The following is a 24,077-nucleotide window of genomic DNA, read 5'->3' as shown; positions in this document are numbered from 1 at the left end:
GATTCTACGGATCGAGTTGGTACACAAAGAGTCTGTTTCTGCGACATTCTTTAAGTCTCCCAACAAACTTGGCCCTCTTTTTTTTTTTCTTTTTTAAATTTTCTTTGGGTAGAGAAATAGAAGCTGAGGAAGAGGAGGAGATGAGAACATACGGGGACGTCAGAATCCCAATCTCTGGTAGGAATGATTAGTGGGGAGATGCAAAGCAAGCTGGATCTGTCTCTAATCGCTTTTGAACGGCGGTGTTTGGCATTTGGCATTCGCGCTTGCCACTGCCCCTTCTTTGGTGCAGTGGTAAAGAGCTAGGCTCGCAATCGTGGGTTCGATTCCCGTGGAACACATTCAGAATTTTGTTCTTTCTTCTCAATTATGCATCCTTTTGTACACATTATCCTTTGAAGCATGTTTCGTAACACTTCACACGGCAATCCCTCACACTTATTTCAGGGATGCCGGATGCTAATTACACGCCCTTGCCTTAAATTTGATAGCAATATGCCAAATAGTTACATTGATAAAAAATATTTTGAAAACACTGTGAGGCAGTAACAAAGTAAGGAGTTCAATGTTTGAATGCATTTTTCTCAGTTCCACCCTTTGCTGCAAATTTCATACGAAGGAACATGCCATAACTATCCTAGCAGTACAGGAGTAAAAGTGAGGGGTGTCAGAAGGGTGTGAAAACATACATTTCACAGTGGCAGTGTGGCAGGTGCAGAAGCAATAAAAACTGAAGAGTGTCAAAAAGGTGTCGAAAGGCATATTTCGCAGTGGGAGGGCAGCAGGTGTAGGAGGGTGTACTGGACAATGAGCGGTGTCAGAAAGGTGCGGAGGCTCACCTCTCGCAGTGGGAGTGCAGCAGGTGTAGGAGGGCGTACTGGACCCCCGGCTGGTGCTTCCCGAGCCAGGAGTCGAGCGGAGCAAGGTGCTCCAGCACCAGGTCAAAGAAGGCAGGCTTCAGGGCCCACATCTGCGGAGAGGCAGACTGCAAGCTCAGGAACGCATCCGTACCTAAGGCCCCTTCGCACACTTGCGTCTGCTTACGACGGAGTTCTCGCAATCTCTTACGATGAGATGCTGGCGCCATCTACAAGGCGACCCTGAAACTGTGTTCCACTAGAGCGAAGGTGCTGCGGTATTTAGGAGATCAAAGGAGCAAACAATCTGAGAAATTTCCCTATACCACTGTCAAAAGTTTTTTCAATCCAAAAGAAAAAAAATAATGCGCGAGAAAAATGTAAAATCTACAGAAATGCCGAGTGTTCCACGTCTGCCCAACAGATAACGCCAGTGTGTTTCTCGCTGTAAGAGATTCCAAGAGGTTCTAGGCACTTGGTTTTAAGCCGTCGCAAGTGTGCGAACAGTATTTATAGACTGGTGAATACAATAATTTCTTTTCTACCCACTGGTCGTTTTGTTTTCACGCATCTGGCGCATTAACTCGGCCACTCCAGCCGCCCGGAAAGGCCCCTAGAAGCCAGACACCACCGACTCACCCCAATGATTGAGTGACGCGCGTTGGCCACCTCGCTGAGCGCGCACAGCGGCCCCAGCGACGTCGCTGCCGCCAGCGCCTTCGGCCCCGGCTCCGCGTCGTTGCTCAGCGCTGCCACGACGCAGCGGTAGGCCTCCTCCACCAGCGCCACGCTCTTCAGCCGCAGAATGGCGCGCTGGACCGCCAGCAGCGCCCCCTGGATCTTGGCACGGGGGCTGCGCGACCAGCGCCGGCCAAAGGCCACGGCCACCAGCGGCAGCGGGAGCTGGGGCCCCAGTCGGGCCACCAGGACCGACAGCAGACGAAGCACCGAGAGGGCGTGCTCTTCGGACAGGGGCGACAGGCCGCACTGGAGCTCCAGGAGGTCCACCAGCGCCGAGGGGCATTCGCCGGTCAGGTCTGTCAGCAGGCCCAGCGTCTGATTGGCTGCCGGAAAACGGGAGGACGTCGCGTCGTTGTGAAGGCGACTACGAGAGAAACTTGTGGCCGTTGTATAAAACGCACTGACGGAAAAAAAAAAAGCGCCTTGTCGTAAAATATTGCAGAAGCGCCCACTTCAATCAAGTGCCCACTATTAACATTTCCCAAACTTCGAAATCCTGATTTAAACAAACAAGTGCCCTTGTTCAGATTATCCCAGTTTTCAGTGAAAGAGGGCTGGGCGCTCCTCCGGTATTTTACAGCATACAGTTGCCGACAGATTTTTCGGACTTTGCAGGGACCGACAAAACGTCCGAATAATAGAGCAGTCCAAAAAATCTGCAGATTAAAAAACTGGCCTTTATTACGTCTAAGCGGGCTTAAAAGAGCCATAAATAGTGCCTTGCTGCAGGTTACGCCTGCGCGCCTTGTTTTAGGCTATGCCTCCATTTGCGTTCGGCAACTTTCTGTTAGCTTGAGAATCGCTGCCTTCTTTTCTAGCGTCATGGTCGAGTACCTTCTAGCGACACGCCGCGGCAACGGAAGAACAGTGGGGCACAACGTCCAAGCCGGCGTAGTCCAAAAACACGATTCACCGAGACGAGATCGGGATGCGAGGCGCAGGTCCACGACTGCAATGGCGAATGAACAAAGCGAAATGGAAACAACAATGATGATGATAATGACATGGCCAGCTGGAAAAACAAAAAGCCGTACAGCGTCACCTAGCAGTATTTAAGAGGCGCTGCCAAACCGAGCCAATCCATGTGCAGGCAACATAAAATCAGTGGTGTTTCCCGCCGACCGCTCGCGAAGATTTTGTCAGAAAAATCCAACTTTCAGACTTCAATCTGTCCGAAACGTTGGTCGTGAATTAGCACTATTTCTATCGGGTAGGTCACGGTTCCTCCTTTAGGTCTGAAATATCAAGCAAGTCTGAATTATCAGTGTCCGAAAAATCAGTCGACGACTGTACATAGGACCCTCCATTTTCAGTTAAAATGCGTGGATATAACTTATAAAGAAGGAACAGTCTGGAAAGCTTACAACCAACGGAAAGGGTTCGGATGCCTGCGAGATTGCGAAGTGATATGACACTGGTATACATGGTATACGTAGGATTCCGTGTTTACCGGAGTTTATTTTTCGCTGAAAATATGGGGTTAGTTTATTTTTGTTAGATGCCTATTTCTTTAAAATTCAGAGTTCATTTTACTGTTATCCCGATTTTTCAAAGTTCATGAACAAAATGAAGTTTGGGTAACATGACCCGTTGATCTGAAAGAACCTTGACAAACAAAAAGGCAAACCCGTTGGAATTCAACTGTAAGTCACCGGTGCAGAAACGGTCAAGGAATACTCAGAGTCTGGATATGTGTTCTTCGAAAGCAGAGGAGAAAATGACGACATCTTCAATGCAGCGCAAGCAGCTGCTCCACATTAGACCACACATAGCGTGTCCATTGTGCGCTCAAACGTGACTAAAGTGCTACAAAGTATGAAGGGCATTACGCTGAAATGGTAATGGATCTCTGAAGTAACGAATGCTGTTTGTGGCTCGTCGTCACTGGCGAGAGGAATTTGCCTGTGTCCTCTTCGGTGTTCCACAAAGGCGAAGTATGAACATCCCCAAAGCATATCAATGGTATCGTCTATTCTTGGCAGGGTGTGCACACACTTCTCTGTAACTTTGTTTAGTTTCCTACAATAAATGCAGAGGGTAATGAATGTAGGATCTTTCTGTACGTTGACGACTATCTGGTTCTTCATCCTGTCTCCAACTCAGATGTTCCCATTCCTGAGGCATTCAAAACTCACGCCAGTGGCCTCACCTTCAAAAGGGAAGACCCTACTCAGGAGGGTCTTCAATTTCTCGATCTTCGACTGACCCAGTCGTCTCACGGTCTTTGCTGGTCTTTTCAACAGCGTTCCCAGAAACCTGTCCTCCCCTTCTCTAGCCATCATTCAAAAACCGTTAAGCCCGGAATTGTCCAGTCTCTCCTTCCTCGTGCAAAAAGTCCTGCAATCATAAGATCAGAGGGAGCCTGTCGCTGCAGGCCATCAGGAGGGCGGGCTACCCGGTGGACCTTTTAGATAACGTCAGCAAGAAACTCATCCTGCAGTCGAGGCTCCCTCCGGGACCCGGTCTGCCCGCCCTGCGTGCATCCCGTACTCCCACAACACGGCACACCGGCTCCGCGCGCTTGCACGTCGATTCGGCACCAGAGTTCTTTTCACACGTAAATTTAAATTGGGAGGCATGTGCAGGCGAGTAACCAACCCACATGCACAAGAAAACACGCGCAGTGCTTCCGGCCCTGCACAAGGGAAAAGGCGTACAGTATTCCACTTGTACATCGGCCAGACGGGGCGGTGCGTAAATGACCGTCTCCGGGAGCACGCCAAGGAGATCTTGTCTCCTTCTCCGGATTCCTTCCATCCAGTCGTGGTTCATGCCAAAAAAGACTGCCCCTCGTGCACCCCCGAGTTCTCGAAAACCAAAATTCTCGGCGGGCACGAGTCTCGATTCGGCAGGGAAATCCTCGAGTCCCTACATATCAAATCTTCAGTCTCAAACCTGTCCAGCCCATCCCTTTCTCTTTCTAATCGAGAGATTCGTTTCCTGCGGGGCTAGAGGGCTCCTCCAAAGACATAAGAAGTCTAAATTCCCGTATCTTCTTCTCCTTCCCTTCTTGGCCCCTTTCCCTTCCTTCTCCAAGAGAGCACCGCCGGCACATCTTCTCCTCTTCTCCGTCGCCCTTCCCCCCTCCTCCCTTCTTTCCCCAAGAGGGCTCCGCCCGCACTCGGGGCAACGGCGACGTGTCGATTGACACTCAGCAGACCCCCCTTCTGCTTTGCACGCTTAAGGCCCGTTCACACTCTTGCGACTGCTTGCGACCTCTTAAACCTGGGTTCCTTAAAACTTCTTAAACCAGAGAACACACTGGCGCCATCTATTGGGAAGCAGTGTAAACTCGGCGGTCCGGCATATTTTTTTTTTATTTCTCGCGTAATCTCCTTTCTTTTTTGGCTCGAAAAGCTTTTGTCAATGTTATAAACGAGCCTTTCTATGGGTATTACGCATATTTGACCTCAGAAATCCCGCAAAACCTTCGCTTTTGTGAAATGCAGTTCCAGGGTCACCACATAGATGGCGCCACAACGCCAGTGTGTTCCCTCATTCTAGAAACATTTAAGAAGTTGTAAGAGATCTCGTCTCTCTCAGTCGTACTCGGTCGCAAGAGTGGGAACGGGCCCCTCCCCGTCGCCCCCCGTCAAGCTTCAGGAGGCGAAGTCGAGCCAGTAAACGTTTTGTTCAAAGTCAAAAGCCTGTCTTGTCTGTTTGTCTTAAATGTCCCTCTTTCCTTATCGTAAATTTATAACCAACACGCTCAACCATCTACATTACGCAAACAACCATCTTTTTTCTTGACGAGAACAACGGGAGATGAGCACAAACTCGACAAAGGTTCAACTACATTCTTCCGAAGCGTATCATCTACGTCTGTCTAAAACAACTCGATGTTCTGCTCGAAAAATTCTGTACGGTCTACTTCTGAACGCTTTCGAGTCCCCAGTGTCGATATCGTGTCAAACAAGTGGAGTTTGTGCCGGAGCATGGCTGTAAAGTCAAAAAGGTCTTTATAGTCCACGAGGAAGCGGCTTAAGTCCGTTTTATGCGGGTAGGCGACGACATTATGCGCGCATCTCCACAAGTCACGATACCCATTTTCTCCTATTGAATACCAGGGTGGTTATGACTTTCATAGCTAAACGTTACACTAGCGTTTGATTGCGTTTGGTCAATTTCACCAGCCTTACCAGAGACAAGAAGGGCATTTCTGGGAGCAAATTCGGTTGCGTGAAGGACGCAGTTGAGCATTCCGTGGAGGTTCTGCAAGAGTAGGAAAAGTGATATAAATATAGTCACGCATCAGCACCACTCCATCTCACAAAATCTTTACTCTAAACTACTCGTGAAACAAATGATTTGTCCTCCATTTGTGTACAATCCCAGGCGAAGGTTCCACTTCAGTCTATCGGAGAAATAAAGTTACATATCGATCCATTCCCAACATCTGGAAACGAGTATCAATGCCTAAAAACGTCCCCAGCACTTCTTTTTTTTTTTCCACCAAAAATGGAAGAGAAATTATTGCTGCAATGTTGTAGACCGACGATAAGCTTCGGCAGGTCACACTATACAAGTTGATTATGCCCCAATTTCTGATTACACAGCAGACATATCTCAGATAAGGATATGCGAGGCGCAACAAAAATGCGCGGGCAATTATGTTTATTTATAGAAGGTTCTGTACCCTTGTAACGAGACAATCGTAATGTTTGAAACACAAACAAATAGCCCGTCCAATTATCAATTTCGTATAACAAACCGAGAAATTACGCCAACTCATACTTAGCTTACGGTTAGTATTTGTTCTCATTCACGTGAGCATTAACTTTGCTTTGCACGAATTAACGTGAACATGAATTAACCATGAAATGAATGACCTACATCGCTGAGCAGTTCCCAGGTGACCACCTGAACGGCGTGAGACCCCAGTGCCTGCACCACGGTGCCGTAGACGCGCAGCAGCGAAGCCATCTTGTCCAGGCACTCGCACGGGTCCTCCTGCACAGAGCACATTAACGTGACATGATTTCAATAAGAATGCATGGCACGGAATACTGTTCGAGTGCCCATTTGCAACATGCTATTGTCAGGAAGTGCGTTAGTCTCCAGCAAAACTCTGAACTCCCATCAGATGGTAGTGAAGTTCAACAGAGCCCTTTTATGTGTCCTTCCCAACAGCAGTGTGTCAATGCCCTTTTGTCCTTTGCAAATATTTTCGCCCTCTACAATGTGGATTGGATGGTGCGTTAGCCCTTTAGAAAGACCTCATAAGTTCAATTCTTACTGTATTGTGTGATTATTTACTACGGAGGTGCCCAAAGGTAGCCTTTATTCAATGCAGCGCATCTAAGCATAAAAGTAAAAATCAACCCAAGCAAAAAAAAACTTTTTTCCTTACGATAGTTTTTGAGACGATAAAAAAACTATAGTCTTTCCAGACAATAGTTTTTATCGCGGGGCGGAGTGTTCATTTCATGTAGTTTTACCTAACCCTTTGAAGGGTTCGTTATTAAGCGAAACTTTGCATGGCAAACGCTTTCAGTGTTGAATACGCCCCGCAAATATCGTGCAAATCAAACTACCGTTTATAAAGTTTGCCTTTCAGAATGCTGTCTTCCCTTAAAGAACCACTGAAAAGAAAACAAATTTTTTTTTTTTAAAGTCTGGTTGGGTCTGGTGTGTCAAAAAAATAAATATTATGAGAAATTTTTTTTAGCAAGATTGACGGTACGAGATTTCTTTCAAATTCTGCGAGCCAAGTCCATGACTTCGTGGAATGGTCATTCACTCTCTCCATCTCAACGTGATAACCAAGCCGATCCACCCCTCCTCCACGCGCCGAAAATGCCAAGAGGAAACGGGTGGAAAGGAGGTGATTGTCGACTAAATCACGTCTCAATATTGGTCTAAACAAATATTTTTTTTTGCGTAAAATTTATTTTTTGACACGTGTGCCCCAACCAGACTGCTTAAAATAATTTTTTTTTCTTCTTTTCAGTGGCCCTTTAAAGGGGTACTCCGGTCGTTTTTTAAACTACCCAAAGAAATTGCATTTTTTTAATACTTGGTCTCTAGTCTTAGCGGTATGCCATTTATTGTCTCAAAATTCAAAATGGGTAGTGAGAAAACCGTAAATGAAGGCGATACCAAAATCAACATTCAAATTTTCACGCGTTCTCCAGTGGTGTGACGTCACAAACGGTACAGACTTTCAGCTAATGCAGGTAGTCATAAAGTATGCCGAGCATTTTTCCATGCTCCTCAATGAATGAGCTTCCAAGCATTCTTTCCCATCCTCAAGCGTCTTGTATTCAGTTGAGAATGTGGTTTACTGCCCAGTTTGTACCAGTTCTGTCGTCACACTTCAGTCTTGCCAGCCCCAGTTTGAGGAGCACGATGATAACTAAATTAAGAAATTCAATACCTTTGGACATATATATATTTTTTTTTTCACACAATACTCGGAGAACTGGTATAGCCATGTCCATTGGCATGTTGAGCCTATTTAAGGGGCAAATCAGCGACCATAAAAAAATCCGCTGGAGTACCCCTTTAAAGAAACCGATTCATGTGGCCCCTCCCAAGGGCCGACATGCCCTGTGGTGCACCTGAGAGAGGTCGTCGGCGTACGCTTCCAGGTCCTCCACGAACTGCCCGAGCAGGGTGGCGCAGAAGGCCGGGTCCGCCACCCAGAAGGGTGCCAGGGCCTCCAGGGTCTTGCCTGTGCGACGCGCCAGGGCCGGCGACGACGCGTCAATGTGCCACCCCACCAGGATGTCCACCGTGTCGTGGAAGTGGCTGGCCGCAAACGCGTCCGGGTCCTGCTCCGCCGCCCAGAGGGAGAGCGCGGCCGCCGCAAGGAGCAGCTCGCAGTCGTCCGTGCCCTCCAGCATCGTCTGGGCGCGCGCCATCACCGTCTGCGAGTAAAAAGAATCCACAGGCGGTTTTGCCCATTCTTTTTTGTGGTTAGAGACCCCAGAGGTTCTTGCCTGTTAGGGCGGTGAAAAACTGCCTGTTAGGGCGGTACCTAACAAAAAAGAAATTAAGTGTGCCTCAACTATAATAGACTCGGAGATGCATAGAACCCGTCGAATGAGCTGGGCAGGTGCTACGCGTGTGTACGACATCACATGACTTTGCATCACAATGCCACGTGATGGCCTGACGTCAAAGTCATACGAGTAACATGGCCTGACCTGTCTGTCGATCGAGAGTAATGTGTCGCTTTTCTCGTGAAACACAGCCCTATAACACATACTGCTATAATATGCAACTTACCTTGACACTTCGCATAAAGTCAACGGACGCAAAATACGTTGCATATTTGCGTCAAAGTCAAGGTCTGTTATGCCCGTGGTTGGCGCCAGTACGAGCCCCGTGATCATGTGACCTGACGTCAGAACGCACTATGTCACAGTGCTCATCGTAATGTTCCATTACTTCACAATGTGGTGTAACAAAATGCAGCGTCACCCGACGTCACATCAGACGACACAGTGTCACGGGGCACCACAATGTCTCATGACATCGTATGACCTAAATTGAATGGAAAATTTCTCATTATATTTAGTGGAAAAACCTGCAGCACATTAAGGCATAAACACTATAATCTACTTCAGTAAAGCAGTAAAGTTTTCCCATTAAAGTTGAGTCACGTGACTTGCCACACGCTTTTGTAACAACCTTTCGCCACGCTGAGGACTTGGATACCAGCACGTCAAAACATCTCATTCAGAATACTCTCAGCTTCCTTGGGACTTTTACTAAACTATACATTGCAAGAAAATTAGGGCTAACCTACTTATCGCAGTCTGCTCAATTCAGTCGAGTCGTCAGAGTCAAGTCTGCAATCGTCACGTCTGTACACGCCCTGATAGAACTACCTATAGCCAAACTCTACTGGCAATTAGGCATGGGGTAGTAGACACAAGGAAAATGAATATACAATGATGCCTCGTTAAAGAAGTAAAATAATTATTGTGCTCTATTATTACCTGTAGAACTTCAGCAGCCACTTGCAGGTTGGTCTTCAGTACCTTAAAAAAAGAGAAAAAAGAAATCAATTTATAGAAAAGAAACTTTGAAAAAAAAGGCAAGAAGAAACAAAGCACAAAGGCATGAGAGAGAAGTAACGAGCAAGCTCTACTGTCCAGGATCAGTTAATAAAAATCAGCCAAACGCTGGAAGCAATTTATGTACATGGCTTTATATCATAAACTTATTTGCCGGGTGGGTGAACAGTACTTACTACAAACAGGAATACACGATGAAGAGAAGGGTTTTGACAATTTCTTTCTTCGAAGAAAGTGTGTGTGAAGTTTATGGGTAATAACAATTTCCAGCGCAATTAAAAAAAACACCTGGTTTAATAGTGCTTGCAGCTGTCTTCTTCACCTGATCAAAAGCTGTGAGCGTGAGCTGCTCTGCCCGCAGACAACTACCCGGGAAAACTCTGGTTGAATCAACACTTTCGCGTTCTTTCCCTTCCCTGAACCACCAAAGAAAATTGATTGACGGTGCACCAAACAACCAAACCACTTGCCTCGAGCAATGCCTTGAGCAAGAGAATCCGCGATTCGTCGGGGATGCTTAGGTCGTACACATCCAGGCTCCACTCGACAAACCTGAAAAAACGACGCAGAAGATTAGTGGAAAAAGAGACGACGGGCTCTCGTATGCTCAAGTCCCCAGGTTTGTTGCCCACAAGCTCGAGCCCTCAAAAGTAAAGCGACAGACATCAAACTGCGAGAATATCTGTTTCTTTTTGATTTTTGGGCTGGTTGTAGTAGCTAAGGCTGGACATTTTTGTTACATGTATCGTAACTGAAGATTAAAAAAGAAAAAAAGGTTAGGTCGAATTGGCATGATTTTTAGTACAGCAATAAACAATCTAGAAGGCTAGAACGATAGCATATTTATCTATAGCCAACACCTCTATTTCTTTGTTTCAGGTGCCAAGGAAGGACACATCCACGGGAAGAACGCCAGAGACACGAAATTTCCAGAAAAACACAACTGAGGATGCAATGGCCACAAAAAGAAAAGAATACAACGAAGTAAGGTTACGCCGTTCTATTATTCGACAAAGGTTGCGCGAAGCTGTTCTAGGCAGTCATCGGGTCATAGAGCCGAAAAATACGAACCGACGAAAAAAAAAGTGGTTCGTTCCAGTTCCCGCAGAATGAAAATGGGCCTCGACTCCGTATGAAAGAAAAAAAAAATAAAATTACATTTCATCTCAAATACAGAGAGCACAGTAGACCGATGCATGCTAGATGAACTGCATAATACACATGCTGTCCAGATAAGCCTTGTACCACCTACGACCACTGACAAGGTGAGGACGGCCGGGGAGGAGCCTCTGTTGTCCCGCCTCCAGAGCAAACTTTCTACCTTCCACAATGCTCCGGCGTCTCGAGCACACATCCAAAGCACGGTGGAAGCCACGGAGCATATGCCGGAACTCGGGTAATAAAAAGACAAGCACCGCTGTTCTACTCCGTTGGTGATCCCTGACGCAAAGCGCACCCGCGTTCTTTTCCGAGCTGCAAGCGCCTCGCAAGGTGGGAGCACCGCAAAGCTTGCAGAGACAACGGCCCCCCTCGCGTTTTCCGTGACGAAGAGAAGCGATAACGCCCGGCACTTGAACGAGCGAGTTGACGGGGGACTTCAAGAACTGAAAGCGTAGAACATGCAGTGACAAAGACGTAAAACGGCACGTTTGCGTTCTTCGGCATTTGTCCCCGTTTGTTGGTCAACACACTCGTTGAACCCCTCGACGGAGGATCCAAGCCATTTTGTTCCCCTTTATCTTTTCCCATATCTGTTTCTGCACACATCCGTCTTGCTTCTCGAATTCCACTGCTGTAACGCACCGAAAGGCTGGTCACCATTGGCCAGGACCCTGTAATTACTAGAAGTGGGCTATCTTGGCTATCTTTTGGTGTTTCTAAACAATCGCAAATCGTGCCAAAAATAGGGGTGCGTTACCTTTCGGGGGTGGGGCATCTCTCGGGGTCATGTGAATGATTGCCTTCGACAGGTGCCAGACATAGTCACAACATAATGGTGGACAAAATTATGTCAGTGAATAACACCTATACGGTGACTTGTTATTAAAAGAACTGCCGACCACAAATTTCTCCAACTCTCACTATGTTTCCCCTAAATTCCACCATATTCTTACAACTTTTCCAGGCAACCTAGGCTAACTCTGTTGGCAATGGTCCCCATGCTTGAGTTATATTGTATCGGTATACTGCTCGTCTCACAATCGTTTTCCCTACGGTAGACTAAGTTTCACAATGTTTTCCCTATGATCCCTAATACTTTCCCAACTTTCCAAAACATATTAAGGTCTCCGACGCTCAGAGGCTAGCCATGTTGGTAGTCAGCCTTTGTTTGTGCCCCATGGTGTTCACATATCACATCTTTTTATGGTTGTTTCATGGTTCCTTTAGCTGCCCAGCTAAAAGAAACTGAATCTCGACACATTTTCTCTAAATTCCCTGACTTAACCAGGCAAACTTCTCCCAATACATTCTAGTCTTCTACCATTATCTTGTTGGTAGCTAGCTCTGTTTGTGTCATGCTGCACACTTCTCACAGTGGTTTTAGTCCCTCTGAACAGCAGCGTTTTCCCAGGGACACTTTCATGCATTATAGAATTATCCAGTCTGTACGCAGCTCTGTGTCTGCGTCCCACTGTGTTGGCATACTGCATGTCTCCGAATTGTTTCATGATCCCTTCAGGCTGCAATCTTTTCGTAAAATCCCTAACTTCGCCAGGCAGATCGAGTTTTCGGACACTTCCATGATCCGGGACAATTCTGCTGGTACTCAGCTCCATCTTTGTGACTTGCTGCTTTGGCATACTGCATCTCTTACGATCGTTTCGTGGTCCCTTTGGGCAGCATTGTTTTCCCTAAATTCCCCGTCTTATCAATACTCCGTGTCACTAGTTGTGTGCAGTACAGGTGAAGGCGATGCCAGGCAAAGAGAAAAAGGGCGAGCACTAGGAAGGCGGGATGGGAGTGGAGAGGAGGTTTCTCTCTTCCTCCTACGCCTTCTTAGTGCTGGCCCTTTCTCTCCTCGCTTAGCACTGCCTTCACCTGTACTGCACACAACTAGTGACACAAAGTATAGGCAGGCCAAGCTCTCCAACACTTTCATGCACTTCAGAATTATGGAGTTGGTAGCCAGCAGTGTTCTGGTGTCCCACTGCATTGGCATACTGCATACCTCTCAATCGTTTCATGGTCCCGCTGAGCGGCAACGTTTACCCTAAATTCTTCGCCTTTTCTAAGCAGGCCAAGTTCTTTGACACTTTGAAGCATTCTAAGGTTATCCTGTCCGTATCCAGCAATGTGTCTTCGTCTCACTGCTTTGGTACACTGCATCCCTCCGAACTGTTTCATGGTCCCCTTGAGCACACTCACTCGCGGGCCCTGTCGCCGAGGAGCGTGCCGAACGCAGACAGGCACGCCGTTAGCTCGTGGCGGGCGTCGTGGGCCAGCCGAGGCCGCCGCAGCGCCTCCTCCAGGGCCTGCTTCAGGTGCCCCTGGTGCTTCAGGACCCAGGGCACTGTCAGGCGCTCCCGCAGCTCTTTCAGGGACCAGGCTGCAGGCTCGTCCTGGGCTCGCTGCAGGGCACCCCATACGTCGTCTTCGTCTGTGGGGGAAAAAAAGAAGAGAAAGAACAGTCAACATTTAATTTTCACGTTCGCTCATGACTATGTACCGCTTTGCTGTAAACTCCATTATTTTTGAGGGCTCAATATTTTATGAATTTCAACAAGTGAAGGATGCAGGAATATATCACAGTCACAAAATTTCGCAACTGGGAGAGGTTTTGCTATGTATTCATTACCGCGGGGTAATATATTAGTGGGATCTATTTCTTGCAATATTATTAGAGTCACGAAATTTGTGAAAATTAAGTTGTTTACAGAATTTACTGCATGAATGGCTCTTCTAGCGCATACATGCAAAGTACAAATTAAAACCTGTGATTGTGCTTGGTTTTTTTCTTTACTGTTAATATTTTCTTTTAAGCTTTTTTTTTTTAGGTTCAGATGCATTTATTGATTTGGTTTTATCAAAACATTTATATCATACAGGGCACGACTGAAGCTTTTTTAAACCAGTGATAAAAGCGGCATTATGCCTTTTGTAGCACATTCTGTAGCAGAAAAAATAAAGGTTTGGAGCAGCAACTGATGCTTATAAAGCATTAGTTGCTGCTCCAAACCAATGATTACATTAATTGTGCTTTGCAGTAGTGTTCATTGTAATGGCAAACTGTTTTGTGCATTTTTTATTTCTGGCATTAATAATCCAGAACTATGATGCCTTCTGAAAAAGGGTAATAGTACCCGAAAAAACAGAAAGGATTACTCAGAGCAATGAAACAGTCAGAGTTGAGAAATAGACGTAATCACCAACCTTCCTTAAGGGCAACTCCGCTCAATTCCGAAAAATTTAGGCTTACATGCGATTCCATTTCACAAAGCACTACTAAACAACTCTACGTCTTCGGATTCCCGGAATGTGGAATATTATTTGTGTAATCCTAATTTAAACATCAGCTGATACCGAAACCGAAATTTCGAGTGCGTCAGGCAGCATTGGTCTCGTGTCGTCAGAGTCATGGCCACGTCACGTCGAACCATGTGGTCTTGTGACGTTCGGGAGGGGGCGAGGGACAGGACACGTGACGCGGGCAGGTCACTTCGCGTGGCGTGGACGGTGATGGCCCGGGGGAGAGGGGGAAGGGGAGAAGACGAAAGAGGAGAAGGGGAGCGGAAAAACAGACCGATAAGCGCGGAGGGCAGCGCAAACTAGCGCATCCGCATTAAGGTGATCACGTGGACGCCGTTCAGCCAACACCAGGAGGAGAAACTCATGACGTCGTCGTTCAATTTCGCTCCAAGAAGTAAAAACAAACAAAACGTAAGATTGACGTAGTCATGCCTCTGACGTAGTGGCTCAACGTTTGGCGCTTAAACTCCATCGCATTGACTGCACTGACGATTGCGCCTAACGTCGCACGCTAGAGTTGGCAGATTTCGGCGATTTGGCTCACTTGAAGGTTTGCTGGCCAGTTTATTAAATATATAGACGGAGTTAGATCGTAATATTTGACATGGGGTCTTCCTATATGATACTGAACAGGGCTACATAGTTTTCTAAATATCAAAAATGAAGCGGAGTTGCCCTTTAACTACATTCCACTGACAGTGCTTTTAGTGGCGTGCCTCGCTGCCTAATTGAAGCGGCATTCATCTTATAGCCCCAAAGAGCAACATTGTGTATAGTAGGATCATCAACCAGGTAAACCACACATTGCAAAGCACCGCTAACTTCATTTTTTATAAATCTCACAAAAGAAAAATGATGCACTTTTTTTTTTTTTTTTTTAGGGGAAACTAAAGGCAATTTTTTTTTCTAAAAGGATTTTTTTTTTTTGAGTAGGTGCTTTTCATTTTCTTGAGGGCTCATCATACCACTCAACCCTGTCCAACCTTTTAAACCAAACATTTTGTGATGGAATAGAGCGTGCTAAAACTAGCGGCGACCAGCTAAGACAAAATTTCTATTAAGAATGCGGTTAATTCACAGTTCAATCCATTTTGGTGCGGCAAGAAGTAATTTCTCAGGATTAACACTTGCCGTAAGATACCGCGGAAGCACCCACTTCGTACAAGTGCCCACTATTAACATTTCCCATAATTGGAAATTCTGAAAATGACATGTCCGGCATCAGCCGAAAACATGCAGCAGCGATGACGGGGATGTCACGTGAAAATAAATCTGCTTTCTTCGATTCCGTTCACCCTGCCTTCAAAGCTCTTCATTGGCCACCCTCTTGATTTTTACCAATTTGACCCGACAAGCGCCAATGTCTAGGTTAACAGTGAAAGTGGGGTGGGTGCCTTTCCGGTATTTTACGGCAGTCGACAGCATGTTGCAACTCCGAAATTAAACTCTGAAAAGCCACTTCAGTGTTCCCGTTGACCATGTCCCCTCAAGCAAGAAGTTCAAAGCCTTAACAATCTATTAGACCTTAGTTTCCAAGGTTCCCGCCTTTGCCGTGAACGGTCGCACTGAGCGCCTTTCCGATTCTGTCGTCCGCTAAGACAACCCCTCTAAGTCTAGCTTGCAGGCAGATAAGGACGCTTAAAGCGCGAGGCTGTCAACTTGGCGGTGTGCCAGCACGTTGCACTGATGTATCGCACCGAACGTCCAGGGACAGAGCATTTCCGATAATCGCAGATCGTGAAGACACTGGCCAGGCTATCTCCGACATGCGACAGAGGGAAAACATGGTACGAGCGAGCTACAAGGTCACGCGTGTAATGCCCGTTGCTTTATTAATTATTGTAGAGATAACAGATGTTGAATTTTGGAAGGACTGGCTGTCCACTGAAGTACATTTTTTCGTCGTTTGGCACCTTGCAACGACCATATCAAATGCTTATATCTAGGGTGTGTACTTTCCGGTGTTTATTTGTGAGAAAAATCGGCGGATGTTTTTCGGTGTTTATTTATTTTCGAAACACCGGTGTATTTCGGTGGAACGTGTCACGACGAGGCTAAAATCGGTGATTATCGGTGGAAAAAAAATGCGATTGATCACAGACAGAGAGTTCTAATTTTATTCACAAAATCATACACTTCTCAAGGAAGCATATATTTCTTACACTTGGTTATTATAGTAGAAGCAAGCATACTTCGAGAGGCTTGCATCCGTCATGGCAGCACGTTTTCACAACCCGCAATTTTGAAAACACACGCTCCACATTTTCGCTGGACACAGGAAATCCCAAAATGTCCAGCCAGGCTTAGGACAGTAGTGGCCAGTCAGGTAAATGAAGTTTCCAAAATAACACTGCAGATCAACGGTGCTAGTCACAGCATACTGGCGGTAACAAAGAAACTCTGATTCTAGGTCACTCAGCTAGCTCTCGTCTCGGAGGACCAGCCGATAGATACTTTCATAAGGCACAAATCTCTCTGGCAGCTCCACGTTTATGCACATATTAACAATTGGCACGCGGAACCAGAACGACGATTCATCCATGAAATCTGTAGCGTAGTCATCCTGAGCTTTCCGCTTACTTCCCATCCTGGTGGCCTTCTACTCCGCGTGACGACGAAGGGAAGCAAGTCTCAGGTTGAGAAAACCCGCAGACGCAGGACGGACGCGCCTTCTCAAACACGTCTACAAATTTTTTTACAGAACGGTTCTTTTATATACAGCCGAAAAACTCCCCCGCCAACAAAACCCTTTTTCCGTTTCCCCAAAAGCCCATGGAAACTAAACAGATAACAAGGAACGCATCTCAGTTCTGAAAGCTCAGTAGCCCTGTACGACACGGATGTTGGTAGTGTCTTCCAGGAACCACAGCAACCTCTGAATACATGGCTTGCACCGACATTACTTGGCCAGACATAATGGGGAAAAGGCACGTGAGAGCGTACCCTCCGCTGCGTTAATTTTTCCACAAAAGGGGGCCATGGGCGACACAATGGGGAAAGGCGTGTGAGAACTTAGCTTTTACTGCGTTAACTAGACGCTTTTCACCCCCAGAAAGGAGGGCGGACTGACGCCACGTGCAAGCCATGCATAGACACTGGAAGAATGCAGGATCCACGAGATAACACGTTTGACGAACCTCCACGGGGAAAGGGTTTTGCTAGGTCGGAAACGTGCAACGACCGGTGTTTTTCGGTTTTAACAGGGGCGAAAATATCCAACCACCGGTGTTTTTCGGTTTTAACCGATTTTGTATTTTTGTCACCGACGGATGTTTATCGGTGTTTTTCGGTTAAAACCGGAAAATACACACCCTACTTATATCTAATTTGTTAATTTTTTTTTTTTTATGCAATTTAAACGATTTACCTGTGCTTCCTATCCGTGTGGCATGTGAAAATATTTCAAAAGCTGCCATTGAATAAATGCAAAAAAGGACTGGTAAGTCTGTTAAAACTGCTTTCATCAATATTTTGGGTACGAAGAAAAACCTTATAACCGTTAGTAAAAGTGGGTCTTCAATGGGAAAGCAAATTGCCGTACCCTAATGGTCTTTACCAAATAAATAACAATGATTATCGGTGTTTTTCCCTGAAATAGTCCATGTTACAAAATGACTCAAACTTGTAAAATCAGGGGACTGCTCTCTACATCCAGAATACCACTTGAGCCAAAACACTGTTTCTAGGATGAAAAGCGGGGTGAAAAAAAGGAAGAACAAACAATGCATGGCAGCCAATTTGCAACGCACCATTTCCCTCTATTATTCTGTAAAGCCACATAGTTTCCCCAGGTCACTCCCAGACTACAAGTCCAAGCAAATCCGATTTTAAAGCAAAAAAGAAAACTCACAATGCCATTCCTCTAGACGGGTCGTGAAAAAACTAAAGGAGGTCGGGCGAGGCATTCAACTGTTTGCATCCATTCCACGCTCACTTGTTACAATGCCCACCCTGCCTGCCTTCACACTGCATCACACTAGGGGCAACCTAGCTACCGTAAGTGTAATCAAACAACACGTAACCAAAAGCAATCGGAACTCTCAGCCAGGCGGCAAGGGTAGCACTTTTGTGAAGAGTAATCTCCGAACGGAAGGGCCACCTGGCGTTAGCGTGTGTGCGGCAGCTGTTCATTCTGTACCGCAGGTGTGGAATTTTAAGAGAATGCTTCTTTTTGACAACAGAGCGCCCAACGTACTCGGTTATCTCACTTGACCCTTCACTTTCCCTCGCAACGCTGGCTAAATTAGGACTTTTCCAGGCTCTCCCCCACCGCTGTTTTGGCCAAATTTTCCGGTCTGTTCCTACTTGCCCAAAAAACTGATCGATTTCATTCAATTTTCCAGGCTTTCCCTCGAGATTTGGGTCACATCTTCCTATTTATGTCGGCTTTACATCCTTTGGCCAAATTCACCGACACTTTTAGGCTTTCCGTCACAAATTTGGACGAATTATGGCTTTTTTAGACCCTCCCCTCGATGTGGCCAAATTCCACCCTTTCTACATGCCCACGATTTCGTTAACTTCCCCGGCTTTCCCTCAACATTTTGCACATATTTACCAAACTCTGTTGGCTTTCCTTTTTTTTTCTGGCCAAATTTGTTGGCATGTTTTGACTCTCTATCACAAGTATGGTCAAGTTTCGATGCTTCCAGGCCCCTCTTGCTATTGCCATTTGCACAAAATATTCCATAGTTCATTTATCTCCAAAATTCAACCATGTTTCTTTTTTTTTTTTTTTTAATTTTTTACACGCTTTTTGTTGCTCGTTTTAATTTACTGACATTTGAAGGCTCTAAATCACAGCTTTGGCTATATTCTGACATTACCAAGCTAGTCTCCTCACTATATAGGACTTTTTTAAGTGTCAGGTTTTACCCCACAGTACTCCTCAAATTTTAATTTTCTCAGGCCCTCTCCCTATTTAGGCTTTCAAAATGTCCCAAAGGGATTGTAAGAAACTAACCAATTTTCTAACCTTTTCTAGTCTTTCCTACTACTTTGGACAAATTCCCCAACTTCTAGAGTTAAGAATTCATTGAAAGAAAACTTCTTCCTTTACAACATTGGCTAAATTCTCTAGAGACTTTTGTAATGAATAAGTTTGAAATCATTGATAAAAATGGAAGCATTTAAGTGTATCCACCTGCCTAAGTGGCTCTTAAAACAATCTGAAATGAATCTCCCCCAAGTTCAGAAGCATCTGTTCAATGTTTGCATGGTTCTTAACTGGGAAACAGAACACATGGCACCTTCACAAGAATGAGTCTCTTAACCATGCATTAAAGAGAATGGTATAAAAAGCAAAATATTTTACAGGGTGTGTCTTGCAACCAAATTCTCTAAAGATTTCCTGAGCAGAGCCATGGCTCAAGCAGCACCCAAAAGAATTTAGAAGAAGTGCAGCTTTCATTGAGCAATTTGTGTACGATTTACTGCAAGCAATGCACTTGCCACTAGAAGAGTGGTTCATGCAGCTAGGTCAAGCGATAATCATAATCATAATTAGTTTGGTTTAGAAGAGCCACAGCACAGCAGCGGCAAGTGGCCAACACCTTAGAGGCTCGAGTGCCACGTCCAAAGACGGTAACAACCAGTGAAGACAAGACAATGGTTAAAAGATTATCATAGCGATGGTAGAAATAGGAGTCTGTGAAAGACGGCGCTGAAACCATTCTGGATGCTACAAAATCCTCACAACATAAGGAAGGGCACACAACAGCTAAAAAGACAGTAGAATGCCGTTAAATTTTTTAAAAATTCTCATTTCATAGTTATAATGGAGATGCAATGTTGACCCCGCGTTTCGGGCCCAACTTGAAACCTGACGAAACGTTCTGCTTGCTACTGTCCTCGCAACACTGCCATAAGTGGGTATTCTCAATTAAGGCTGGTTCACACACTTGCGACTGCTAACGGCTGTGTGCCTTAAAACCTCTTCGAGGAAATGCGGCGGCGACCTCTATCGGGTAGCCGCAAAAACACTTGCAGCTATCGGTTATTTCCTTTCTCTGCGTTTTTATTTTGAAAATCTTTTGACAATGTTATGAACGACCATATCTTGCGGGTGGTACATACATCTGATCACGTAAATACCGCTAAACCTTCACTCTAGGCAAATGCAGCTTTAAGGCCACCTCATAAAGGATGCGAGCGTGTTCTCTCATAGTAAGAGGTCACAAGAACTCAGTCCTAAGCAAGTGTGTGAATGGGTCTTTAGGTCAAAAACTAGGAAATGGGGCATGAAAGGAAATGCTACCTGGAACAGAATGTGAGCAGGCAATCAGCCTGAGTTTTACACCGGGTGGAACTAATTGAGCCAAGTGTATTAATTTGCACAGTGAATGAAGTTTTAATGAAGTGCAAAGCCCATAGGAAAAGCTTGGAAAGGAACTTGCTGAAAGCCTTCGAGAGTTTCAAAAGGCTCCTTCGTCATTACATGCCTAATGATAAGGATGGACAGATGGATGGATGCTAATCAGAGGCACATACAGAGAGTGTTTGATCAATGGGAGCAGTGGACAGAGCCAGGGCGTGCACCAAACGCAAAACGAAAGCTTGACACGCTCTCTTGGCCAACCAGAAGCCGAAAATAATCCCCTAGCGGTGGTAGCGAGAAACAGTTATAATAAGCACATAATAGTTAAATGTAGTAACTCTTTATGGTTGAAAATATGGTGCAAGTGATGTTTCGATTAGGATAATGAAAAAAGATGTAAGAAATGAATGTGCCGCTCGAACTCTGTTTTGCTTGGACAGCGGATACCCAGCCCCCGGCGCCTAAAGAACAAATGACATCGATCGTTCAGCTAGTAGCGCACACTTTTTGTATCTTCTATATCTTTATATATCTTCCACCATGCTTTCGCATGACCGTGATCGAAACATCACGTGAACCATATTTTCAGTTACCGAGAGTTACACCGACACACTTAATAATTTTGTTTCTTGCGACCATCGCCAGGTTATTATTCACGGCTTCTGGCTGGCCACATTAGAATTTGTGAAGAAGCCCTGGAACATGACCAGCCCGCTTTTAGCCAATGGCACCTCCTCATTTGCGTCAAATACTTCCCAACGAATAGCCAAACTCTCTATATACACGACTCTGATGCTAATGGCTGCACCTTTTATAACAGAGGGTAGCTTGCGCCACCTAGCCTAGAAACTAAAGGCATTATTCTTCCCCTCATTCTTTGAAGCCAATGTGCTTCCTATCTGCATTCAGCAGGCAGTGTGGGATATTGTCAAGATGACCTTTTGGGGGGATCCGGCAAGAAAACTAAAAACATTGGCCTCTGCCTTCGGCAGCATTGGGCGAGACGAATGAAGACAGTGCGTTCCCATTAGTACCATACACAAGTGAAGAAAAGCAGTTTGTGTAGCTTTTCACCTCATTTGTGTTGTATTACATCTTACTAGTTGGCCAGTCCCTAAAACCAAATGTAGACAAATGCGAAGGGCCTGCACGTGTGTCAGCAACGACGCTTTTGAAACCTCTGTCGTCAAACCGCCAGCTCCCGAGACTGCTCCTTGTGCACTTAAAAAGGGTGGTACAACAATTTTTGTACTTCATGCAAATATCACTTAGAATGAATTCCTAACATTTATAACTTATATTTTTTTTATTCACACAATGGTAGTCAGAGAAAAAATGAAAAGAAAACAAGCGGCATTCACCCCCTCAACTCGCAACCACAACAAGCGGCCACCTGATCAGGAGTCGATTATATGCCGCCCATGTGTTTCGTGGCCACGCACTGGGGTTGGCAAAGCACAGGACAGACGCAGAATTCCAGACATTGCTAGGGTTCAGCTATTGTAGTCACTGCAAAAATTGAACGAGTCCAAATCGAGCGCCCATGCAATGCTCGGGTCCAATCCACAAACCACACTCAAATACACATGCCTCGCAGGTGATGTCCATGCAAGTCATGTATTGTCTCAATCGGAGAAGTATGCCAGCACTGCAAACTGCGAGCTACGTCTTCAAGTTTTGCGAAGGTGAGACTGAAAGGAAACACTTACTTTTATCCTTGACACTACACTACAACATAGAAGTTTCTTGGTGAGTGGTGTTGCATGGCACCAGAGAGACTTGGCTCCCACTAGTGCCAGCAAGCTCGTGCAAAAAAAACAAAAAAACATTCATATTGAATGATGTAGCACTGCTCCTTGATACCGTTCATATGTATTTGAACAAATTCTTCTCTCGCTCGCTCTAGTGGCAAGCTCACGCCGTTGGATTGATTCCAACGCGTGCAGGGGCTGATGCTTCCTTTCTGTGAACAGTTAAACACCCGCCCTTCGCTGCAACGTTTGTAAACACAGAAAAGAAGAGACCTAAACCCGCGTACTGCGTTTCGCGCGTCGGTTCAAGAACACGAGGGGATAGAACCACGCTGGCTCGCGCTCGTAGGCGTTACATGGGTCCGTTAACGGGTGTCGGGTGTTTTGCAAGTTAAAACTCCAACCGCGTCTTGTCGCGCGTTCGGGAACTACGGGCCGAGCTCTTCGGTAAGTTTCAGCAAAGTGATGGTGAGGGCCAGTCGGTTCATCATGTACTCAAAAACAACGCAAAAAGAGAAAAAAGAAAAGGAGAAAACACGAGGACGAAGAGACGCCAAAACGGCACAAGACGTCTTGCCCTGTTTTGGTTTTTCTTCGTCCTCGCGTATTTTTGGCGCTAATTTTTTTGTTCCGCTGTTGGACGATTAGGAGAGAAAGGGGACAGATACCGGAAGCAGACGAAGAGAGCTCACTTGTTTTCTTAGCGTCCCTCGACCTAGACTTGTTCACCGACGCCTTGGCGTCGTCGCGTAGGGGGGAGCCTTCCGGACTCGGCTTTATTTTGGACTTGGAGCGGTCCTGCCGGCGAAAAACGAGCTGGCCGTGCCCGTCCCCGATCTTGGCCCGTCCTCCGTCTTTGCGGTCGGGGCTGCCGTAGCTCGACCGTGGTAGATACGACGCCGAAGACGACGTTGTCGACGATCGCTCTGACGTTCTGCGCGGGTAGTCGTCGGCGCCGCGCTGCCCATCTTCGTGGGAGGTTCGGGACGCGTTCGTCGTCGCCCGCTCTCGACGCGGTTCCTTGGTTTTGCTCACGAACCACCGACTCCCTCCACTCATCGACTCGCCAGGATAACTTTGCCGCTGATAGCGAACCAAGCTGGTGTCACATTGCCTCGAAGAGAGCCGCGAGAAGCGAGAAGAAAGCACGCATCAAGTACGCGACGCCATTGAGCTACGCACTGGTGCAAGGACCGCAGCGAATGGTGATTTCGGAACATGTTTTCAGAATAAATAAATATTATCATTCAAATTTCAAAATAATTTATGTTTTTTTAAGTTAAAAAAAGTCCATACACAGTGACTAGATATAAATTGGCACAACTTTCAAATTCAAAACTGTTGTAAAGATTGGATTGGATCGAATTGACTCTCGGAATGACTTTTGAAGTGAACCGAAACCGAAACCCTTTCAAAACTATCTCCGTAAATTCATAAAAAGAGTGAAAGCCGTTTACAACTCCCTGTAACGCCGAATTAGAGCGCAGCTCTTGAGGAGGAGTAGAGAAGGGTACTGAGGGGGGGGGGGGGGGGTCATGTGATCTCGGGGGCATCACGTGACCCCCCCCTTCTCCCCCCGAAGTCACCGAAGGTATTCGAGGTCCTCCAACCTCCCGAAGGAACCCGAGGTCCTTGGGGGGGAAGGGGGTCGCGGTTACGCTTTGCGTTACGCCGACGGCGACGCCGCTCAAGCTGGAAACGGGCGCCTAAGAGCTGCGCTCTAAAAAACAAAAACACTACTCTTTTTTAGTAAGTGCTTAAATAGTAAAATCTAGAAAAATTTTTTTTTTTTTTTAACATATAATCTTAGTATAGCTTCAACAACAATGACTGCAGGCGCTTAACAGTGAGGTAAATAAAATTAAGAGGCATTCTTAACTGGTGGTCAGTCATGTATGCAGAAAGCATCTGTGTGGTTGTG

General features: G+C 46.0%; 1 protein-coding gene across 1 annotated transcript in view; it reads right to left on the bottom strand.

The window, feature by feature from the left end:
• Positions 1-23,325, bottom strand: part of LOC8040304 (serine/threonine-protein kinase SMG1) — an 85,311-nt gene extending 61,986 nt beyond the window's left edge. The window contains 9 exon segments of the mRNA XM_042286109.1: positions 840-970; positions 1,497-1,921; positions 5,738-5,810; positions 6,432-6,548; positions 8,159-8,467; positions 9,545-9,586; positions 10,093-10,174; positions 12,989-13,220; positions 22,849-23,325. Coding sequence (XP_042142043.1) covers positions 840-970; positions 1,497-1,921; positions 5,738-5,810; positions 6,432-6,548; positions 8,159-8,467; positions 9,545-9,586; positions 10,093-10,174; positions 12,989-13,220; positions 22,849-23,215 — 1,778 coding nt within the window. The 5' untranslated portion in view covers positions 23,216-23,325.
• Between the last annotated feature and the right edge of the window lie 752 nt (positions 23,326-24,077).

The sequence above is a fragment of the Ixodes scapularis genome, unplaced genomic scaffold (genome assembly GCF_016920785.2).
Source record: "Ixodes scapularis isolate PalLabHiFi unplaced genomic scaffold, ASM1692078v2 PGA_scaffold6__148_contigs__length_123643588, whole genome shotgun sequence".
Taxonomy (NCBI): Eukaryota; Metazoa; Arthropoda; class Arachnida; order Ixodida; family Ixodidae; genus Ixodes; species Ixodes scapularis.
The sequence above is the reverse complement of the archived record's forward strand: the minus strand, read 5'-3'. Positions and strand labels throughout refer to the sequence as shown.